Source organism: Hyperolius riggenbachi, chromosome 9 (assembly GCF_040937935.1).
Source record: "Hyperolius riggenbachi isolate aHypRig1 chromosome 9, aHypRig1.pri, whole genome shotgun sequence".
Classification (NCBI taxonomy): Eukaryota; Metazoa; Chordata; class Amphibia; order Anura; family Hyperoliidae; genus Hyperolius; species Hyperolius riggenbachi.
Genome location: NC_090654.1, coordinates 106392351 through 106401618, shown reverse-complemented (window position 1 = coordinate 106401618; position 9268 = coordinate 106392351). Strand labels below are relative to the sequence as shown.

At 42.6% G+C, this 9268-nt stretch overlaps 1 protein-coding gene across 1 annotated transcript; it reads right to left on the bottom strand.

The window, feature by feature from the left end:
* Positions 1–311: 311 nt before the first annotated feature.
* Positions 312–1229, bottom strand: LOC137533517 (olfactory receptor 6P1-like). The gene has a single exon (XM_068254892.1). The coding sequence runs from the start codon at positions 1227–1229 to the stop codon at positions 312–314; it is 918 nt and encodes a 305-aa protein (XP_068110993.1).
* Positions 1230–9268: the final 8039 nt, after the last annotated feature.

Here is a 9268-nt window from a genome sequence, read left to right as displayed (position 1 = left end):
CCAATGTTTTCTCACTTTTACAATACGTGAATTAAAGTCAGAGATGTATTAAAATGCAATGGAGACCTAGGCGGGATAGTAGTTTTGGTTGCCCCTTATGATCTCCTCAGTAACTTCAGGGGGTGAAGCTCGTAGAAGGGCCCCTTGACACCCAATAGGCTCCAAGCACCTGCTCTGAGTGGAGTAAACAGGATAACACTATATGTGGAGATGAAGAAAGTTCATAGTCATTGAAAATTGGTAACTGCATTCCACACCAGAAGGTAAACAGATAGAAATAGCTACAATGGTGTTTCCATCAAACTTGTCTTTTATGAGCTAGAAAATAAAAGTCTTCTCTTCCGTACAGATTTTTTTAGCGCCAACTTCACATCTCGATTCCTCAATGTATATATGAAAGGGTTTAATGAAGGTGTAAGAAGAGCATATATTAGGGTGAAGAATTTATCATTCTGTCTGCCCGTGGGTTGAATGTATACAGAAATGCCTGCACCATAGTACAGAGCCGCCACTGTAACATGAGATGAGCAGGTGGAGAAGGCTTTGTTTTTGCCCTCAGCACCTTTAATTTTTGAGATAATGTATATAATATGAACATAGAATGCAATTATAATGAACACCGGAATAATTGCAGCAAGGACAGATGCTAATATTGTAGCTAATTTACTCATGTAAGGATCTGAACAAGACAAATTCTGAAGAGGAGCAACATCACATAGGAAATGGTTGATCTGATTTGGACCACAGAATTTCAGTTGAGCTGTGTAAGTAGTTGCCACTGAAGAAATTGCAAAACCACCAACCCACGGAGCCACAGCTAGCGCAGTATAAAGCTCCTTTCTCATAAGTGATGAGTAGTTCAAAGGTTTACTAATAGCTAAGTCTCTATCAAAAGCCATTACCAATAGCAAATAACATTCTGTCAAACTTAAGCTATTGAAGGCAAACATCTGTGTGAAGCACCCAAGTGCAGATATCTTCTTATTTTCTGAAATTAAGTTGTCTAGAAGTTTGGGTACAATGACGTTCACAAACATGACTTCAAGAACAGCAAAGGTGCTTATGAAAAAGTACATTGGAGTCTGAAGTGACGGTTCAAATCTAACTAATAAGATGATGACGATATTTCCTGTAATACAGATAATGTATGCCAACAAAATAAAGACAAACAGCAGTATTTGCAATTGTTTTAGGCTTGTAAATGCAACCAAGACAAATTCCTGTACCATGGTCTGATTTACATCTTCTTTTATGTAGGCTTGCAATAGCTGTGAATGAAGCATACAGAATTACCAATAAAGATTAACCACTTAAGCCTTCAGCCGTTTTTCACCTTATGCACCCGAGCAATTTCCACTTCCCATTCATTCACCAATAACTTTATCACTACTTATCACAATGAATTGATCTATATCTTGTTTTTTCCGTCACCAATTAGGCTTCATTTGGGTGGTACATTTTGCTAAGAATTCTTTTTTTTTAATATTAAGAAAAAAATGGGAAAACAATCATTATTTCTCAGTTTTCGGCCATTATAGCCTTGAAATAATACATGCCACCATAATTAAAACCTATATATCTTTTTTGCCCATTTGTCCTGGTTATTACACCATTTAAATTATGTCCCTATCATAATGTATAATATTTTATTTGGAAATAAAGGGGCATTTTTTCAGTTTTGCGTCCATCCCTAATTACAAGCTTATTATTGAAAAAACATTAGCAATATACCCTCTACACATGCATATTAAAAAAAGTTCAGATCCTTTTTTTTTAATTGTAATTTTTTTTCATTAAACATTTTATTTGGGTAATTTTTGGTGTGGGAGGTAAACAGTTAATTTTAAATGCAATATTGTGTGTTTATTTAATAATTTTTTTCTTTTTTTAGTTCTGGAAGCGGGCACTCTTGCTTCCAGGAAGTATATGGAGGATGGGAAACTTTTTATTTCTTCAAAAAGATCACAGCTTCTCAAAGAAGCCGTCGGTCTTTCTACTGGGGACTTAGATCAATGAATGGGAACTGTGTTCCCATTCATTGATCTGTGGGCTAAGGGGCGGCAGCAGGGGAGCATGCAGGCGCACGCGTGATCAAGCACGGGAGCGTGCAGCAGCAGTCTTTTGGATGTGACAGTCATGTCCAAAAGGCTAAAATGGTTAAGATGGTGCTCTTTCCTGTGGTTTTATATTATTATTATTATTTGGTGCTAATTGGACCATACCTTGTAAGGGTTTTTGCCTTCCTCTGGATCAACAGGGATATGTGAAGGAGCAGGCTGGTGTTGTACTTTATTTTCTTGTTGAACTCGATGGACGTATGACTTTTTTCAAGCCAAATAACTATGTAACTATGTAATTATTATTATTATTATTATTATTATTATTATATCCCCAGCTTCCATTCACTGTACAATCCATTTCTAACAAACAAGTAACACTGAAAAGTAAAGTATGCTAGTGAGTTTTATAGCAAACCATATTTACATTACAATTTATGTTCTTAAAGTGGACCAGAACTCTTGCACAGGACAGAAGGAAAACACAGAGGAATGCACTCTGTATGTATTTAGAGAGTTTAGCCTGTCTACTTGACCCTCATCTGTGACTAATCACAACTGTAATTTGATCTCTCAGCTGTGTCAGCTGGCTTCCTTGGCAGAGCAGCTAATTTGTAAACACAGGATGTTAACCCTATGACTGCTTCCATGAACAAGGTAGTAGACACACTGTAGATTTATTGCAGGATTTGTATCAGCTGTAATAAAGAAATTGTGAGGATCCACTCGGCAGTTTTTTGACCACTGTTCAGGTCTGCATTCTGCAGGTCTCTGGAAGAGAGACCTTTTGTCAGTTTGGTAGCTTGCTGCTGAGGAATTTGCATATGTTTGTCATGCAGATTGCCTAGCCACATCCTTTGTAGGCTTGCTCTATATATACCATGTGATATCACAGACCTGGGCTGGTCATAAGGGTTAGTCCTGTGTCAGCCTTGCTCTTTGTTTGAAGATTAGCCTGGAGTAATTCCTGGGACTGCACTAGGCAGGTTCCCTAGTGCAGTTAGGATTGCATATCTGTTTTGTTTGTCTGTTGCGATTGTCCTGTCCCAGCGGTGGTCGACAGGAAGTCGTTCTGATCTTTGTTCTTGGAGTATAGCTGGAGCAGCGGTTGCTACCAGCTATCTCATCTGATCTGTCTTGCCAGGATCGCACTCGCCTTGCGCTAGTGCTTTGGATCCGTCTGATCTCCATCTCTCTTTCTATACTTGGATCTCACTTGCCTTGCGCTAGTGCTGTGGATCCTTCTGGTCTGCTACTCTCTTGCTGTACTTGGATCGCACTCGCCTTGCGCTAGTGCTGTGGATCCTTCTGTTCTGTCTTCCTGGATCGCACTAGCCTCTTGCGCTAGTGCTGTGGATCCTATCTCTCACTTATTCCTGTTTTCGTGTATCTGTCTTGTCTGCTACGAATGCTCGCTGGAGGCTCGGTGAGGTAACCGTTAAGCAAGCGCTCGCGTCCTCTGTTTCATGTTTGTCTGTCGGTGGTTAGTTAGGCGTGCTTGTCTCTGTTGTTCTTATCATGCGGAGACCGCGCATAAACGCGTGCACTGTTGCGAATGAGTGCGGTGTTCGCGTTTAGCTAGCGTTTGTTATTTTCCTTATCTTCTCATTGTATGATTTGCTGTGCCTTTGCTACTCTCGTGCTCTGCCTTGCTGTAGCCTTGTGTCACCTCTGGCAATCGCCTCTCTCGCGATTGCATTCCTACTTCATATCTGCTGTTGTGTATGCACCGTCGCGGGTTGGCGACTAGTTTGGTGCACACACATACAATCTGTCCCTTTGCTCAATCTCATTCAGGGCTATCTTGCCCTGCGTTTCTTCCCTTCGTGCAATTCCTGTCTGGCGTGTGTGGTAGGACAGAGGAGCTGTTCCTCTGCACTCCACAGCTACACCTGCCGACAGGAATTTCCCTCTACAGGTGCATTGCACCTTTTGCTGGGTTCCCTCAAATTACACGCTTGTGGAGGATTTCCACAGTCTCAGCGCACGTCTTGTGCGCTGATCACGGAGAGAATTCCACAATCGTTACAGTATGACCAGCTGAACCGAAATTCCCAGTGTAGAGGGAATTTCCGATTTGTACGATTTGGTCAAATATGGGTCCTGTATCTTTAAGAGGTTTAAGATACTGGACTCTGAAACCAGAGATGAGTTTATATCAGAATGTTCCAGATTCTTGGCAAATCCTGAATTTCAGGCCACCAATATTTCCACTTGGAGTGGTCAGATTGCTTACAATCTTTTCCAAGGGGATCTGTTTGTGTGGGCTGATGAGTATGCCAGACACGAGAATCTGAGACATAACCTTCGCAGATTTCTGAGTCATGTATTTTCTCGTAAGCTTAGAATTCCCCTGCCAGGTTATTTCTATGAGTTTTTTCCTGCAGTGCATGACGCTGATCAGATTAGGTTATGCAACATTTCTGTGTCATTTCCATATGTTAATGAATTGATGCTTGCAGGCCAATCTGCTGATTTGGCTTGTCAGCCAAAAGATTAGTTGCCCATAGCAACCACAAATAAAGAGGTTATTTCTGTCAAGTCTGAAATGTGCAAAACCATTCAGTATGATAATGATGTTGCTCAGTCTCCGGGGTTTTTGCCCCAATCCAAAGCTTATGTGGATCCTGTTATAGGTAGGATCGCACACTATATTAAAGCAGTTAAAAAATCTGTTCTTGTTCCTAAACTCCACCCACATGAAGATTATCTGGATACTGGCCTGTTTGAACCTCCATTTGCCGCATGGGACATTGGGGCCTTGATGGAGGAATTTGATTTTGATTGGAAAGCCTTTTGCGATTTTTACATCGCAAAAAGCAAAGATGTCTTGAATGATTGTCTCGATTCTATGTACCCTTTGATTGTTTCCGATGAATGTGACGAGGATGATGTGGATCTGGTTATTTATGTATGGCAGACGATTTTGGATGAGTTGCACACACACCAATCAATTGATTCTAATAAAGTTTTTCCTGATGTTGTCGCTATTTCTACTGCTAATGCGTCTTTGTCTCACCCTGTTCACACCTGTAGGGGCCCGTTGCCTGGTGACAGTTGCTCCAGTGTTTCTGTCCTGAACGCCTTACAGTCTGCCCCGCAGATCGCGGAGGTTTGCGCTATGGAAGCGTCAGTTTCGCAACCTAAGGCGATTTTTGATTCGCAAGTTTTGCGTTCTGACTCCTCGGATTTGACATTGTTAGCCGAATCTAGGAGTGAGACAGCACTTCGGTTTTGTGAATCTGATGCTGAAGCTTCTTTGCTTTGCCCAGAGAAGTTTTCTCTGAATCTGCCCTGTACCATGAATGAAAACATGATCTCCACTCGCACTGACATTTGTGAGTCCCTTTCTTGTTCTGAGGAAAATGCTGATTCTGCACCCTGTACTCTGGATGAGTTAATATGGCCTTGTTTAGAGTCTCCTGCAGTGTCCCTAGAGGCTCGTCTAGGTATTGCTACTATACTCACCTGTTTTTCTGCAGTTTTGGAGTTGCAAGCTGGTTTGACTGCTACGCAGAATTCTGGGTGCAGTGAGATTAAAGTTAGGGAGTCAGTGTGTGTTCCAGTAGGTGTTCCTGTGCTTTCCGCTCATGATGATGAAATTCAGTCTCAGTTTATGGTGGAACCTTCCCTGGGACATCTACCCTGTCCACAAAATAAAGTTCCAGTTTTGCCCTGTAACATGGATAGTTCAGAATCCTTCTCAGAAAACTTGGAAAATTATGTTCCTGAGGTCTTGTCTGATGTCCTGGAGACCTCCGAGTTCCTCCCAAAGGGTGTAGAACTTGTAGGCGATGTCTCCTGCCCCCCAAGTCCTTCTGAGGTGTTGCCCACTTCAGTAGGCATTGCTGTTGTGCTTACTACCTTTGCAGCTCTGGTGGAGCTTCACTCATATGTAGTCAATGATGATATTATTGTCACAGAGATTTCTAGGTTTGAGTCCAAGCCTTCTTTTGAAAGTCCAGTGCTTGTGACCACTGCTCATGATGATTCTCTGCCCGGTTCTGGTTTTGGTCTTGTCATGACAGACTCTGAGGTTGGCAGTTCCTCGACGTGTCCTGAGGTTGCCCTTGGGCTAGTGTACCCTGATGTGTTCTGTGACCCAGAAAGCCCAAGTGTGTCTCGGTTGCCAGCCTGCTCAGATGCTTCCTCGGTGGAAACCTGTTCTGATGTTGCCTGCCTGCATGCCCAGAGGTGGTCCCTGAAGGCCCTGGTCTTGATGCTTGTCCTGGTAATTCTGAATCCGGAATTGTCATTGGTTCCATAGGGGTTCTTGATAGTTCTCCATGTGAGCCTGGTGATCGTTCTGCCTTCCTGGGATCTCTGCGGAGCTTCAAAGTGTTCTGGGAGATCCTGGGAGAAATATTTCCTGGTACCTTGGATGAGATCAGCAGTGGGTGCTTTGTGGAAAGGGACACTTCGAATGGGTATTGTGGCAGGTTTGGTATTTTTGGACGGTCCTTGGAAGGTGGTGGGCATGGCTCGGTGGGTGTCGATGGCTTCTTCTCTGGCATTCACAGTCCTGATAGGTGTTACACTGAGACTTGTGGTACTGATGGGCATGTTTCGGTGCCTTCTCCTTCCGATGAGGTCGGTTTCGGGTGGGCTGACTCTGGAATTGGGCCTTGTCGGGCTGTCCTGACCTTCATGAGTCTTCAGTTAGAGTCTTTTTAAAAATATCAGGTTAGAGGCTCGTCTGGAATCCGACCCTAGAGAGGGGGGGGGGGGTACTGTGAGGATCCGCTCGGCTGCCTGCGCAGGCAGGCAGTTTTTTGACCACTGTTTAGGTCTGCATGAGGAATTTGCATACGTTTGTCATGCAGATTGCCTAGCCACATTCTTTGTAGGCTTGCTCTATATATACCATGTGATATCACAGACCTGGGCTGGTCATAAGGGTTAGTCCTGTGAAACACTCTTGGAGTGTCAGCCTTGCTCTTTGTTTGAAGATTAGCCTGGAGTAATTCCTGGGACTGCACTAGGCAGGTTCCCTAGTGCAGTTAGGATTGCATATCTGTTTTGTTTGTCTGTTGCGATTGTCCTGTCCCAGCGGTGGTCGACAGGAAGTCGTTCTGATCTTTGTTCTTGGAGTATAGCTGGAGCAGCGGTTGCTACCAGCTATCTCATCTGATCTGTCTTGCCAGGATCGCACTCGCCTTGTGCTAGTGCTGTGGATCCGTCTGATCTCCATCTCTCTTTCTATACTTGGATAGCACTCGCCTTGCGCTAGTGCTGTGGATCCTTTTGGTCTGCTACTCTCTTGCTGTACTTGGATCGCACTCGCCTTGCGCTAGTGCTGTGGATCCTTCTGTTCTGTTTTCCCGGATCGCACTAGCCTCTTGCACTAGTGCTGTGGATCCTATCTCTCACTTATTCCTGTTTTCGTGTATCTGTCTTGTCTGCTACGAACGCTCGCTGGAGGCTCGGTGAGGTAACCGTTAAGCAAGCGCTCGCGTCCTCTGTTTCATGTTTGTCTGTCGATGATTAGTTAGGCGTGCTTGTCTCTGTTGTGCTTATCACGTGGAGACCGCGCATAAACGCGTGCACTGTTGCGAATGAGTGCGGTGTTCGCGTTTAGCTAGCGTTTGTTATTTTCCTTATCTTTTCATTGTATGATTTGCTGTGCCTTTGCTACTCTCGTGCTCTGCCTTGCTGTAGCCTTGTGTCACCTCTGGCAATCGCCTCTCTCGCGATTGCATTCCTACTTCATATCTGCTGTTGTGTATGCACCGTCGCGGGTTGGCGACTAGTTTGGTGCACACACATACAATCTGTCCCTTTGCTCAATCTCATTCAGGGCTATCTTGCCCTGCGTTTCTTCCCTTCATGCAATTCCTGTCTGGTGTGTGTGGTAGGGCAGAGGAGCTGTTCCTCTGCACTCCACAGCTCCACCTGCCGACAGGAATTTCCCTCTACAGGTGCATTGCACCTTTTGCTGGGTTCCCTCAAATTACACGCTTGTGGAGGATTTCCGCAGTCTCAGCACACGTCTTGTGCGCTGATCACGGAGAGAATTCCACAATCATTACAGAAATGTTTTTTCTTTAAAGGTTATTATGGTGTTGCGTATCTTTTAGAGCAGAGAGGAAGTTCTGAGTTCAGGTCCGCCTTAATCCTAATTGGTCACACTAGCTTACATTAAGCTAAGTCTAACAATCATATAAAGAATCAAAGATTGTATTAAACAATCTAACGTGGTAAGATAAGCAGAGGGAGAACAAAAAAAGAATAAGGGTGAAAAAGCATTGGTTCCTGAATTTAGGGGTTGTTATTTAATGGTCATGTGTTCTAATTAGGAATAACATAAGACAACTGGGGCCACATATCCATACATCCTATTATTTTGCATATAATTATTATAGATACACAGGCAGTCTGCTACTTACAAACAACTCGAGTTAAAAAAAAAAATTATACATACAAACAAGATTACGTACATGTACAAAATATACATTACTGTTCTTTTTATTACTTATTTTTGTTGTTACATCTTACAGTATTGTATACACTGTTGTAAGTAGTTTAAAACAAATTAAAAGCACGTTCAAATAACCAAAAACATAGTTTATACTATATATCAAAATCTAGTCCAAAAGTAAATCATTTATCCATGTTTCTTTATGTACCACACACGACTCAACATACAAACTTGCGAAGACATGATAGCTTGTTTGTATGTTTTACTATGTTTTGCCTTACCTTAGATTATCTAGGTTGCATCTTTTCAATAAAAATGTAAGGACATTAGGAGGACAATACTAAACCTGGATTTCGGTATAACTTCACATAATTTATACTCATTTCCCACCAAGAATCCTTTACTTTGGAACATGAGCTGAACAAGTGCTCCATTAAAGAGATCTAAACCCTCTCCAACAGAAGTCTGTTATTGTGTTAAACATTTTCTGCAACCATCAGAAAGGGTAATACCATAAAACGTGAGAAGTAGTGCATCTATAAGTAATTACATAAAGCCGAGGATTGGAGAGAAAATTTCCTTTGAAAGTCTAAAAGAATGCAGAGGATATAGTTTGCAGTATTCCTCAGATCATAAAATCAAAAATACTCAATTTGTAGACCAAAAATGATGAAACATTGAGGCCATTCCTACAGGAATGGTGGTTAGGGTCCCTATAAAATTTTGCAAAGGTGACCTGTTGGCATAGAGATTGTATTTGTTTTTACACATTATCCTGGCTGATATAAACGCT

Excerpts from the sequence above, each read along its gene's own strand:
- LOC137533517 (XM_068254892.1), bottom strand. The coding sequence starts at position 1,229 with ATGGTACAGGAATTTGTCTTGGTTGCATTTACAAGCCTAAAACAATTG.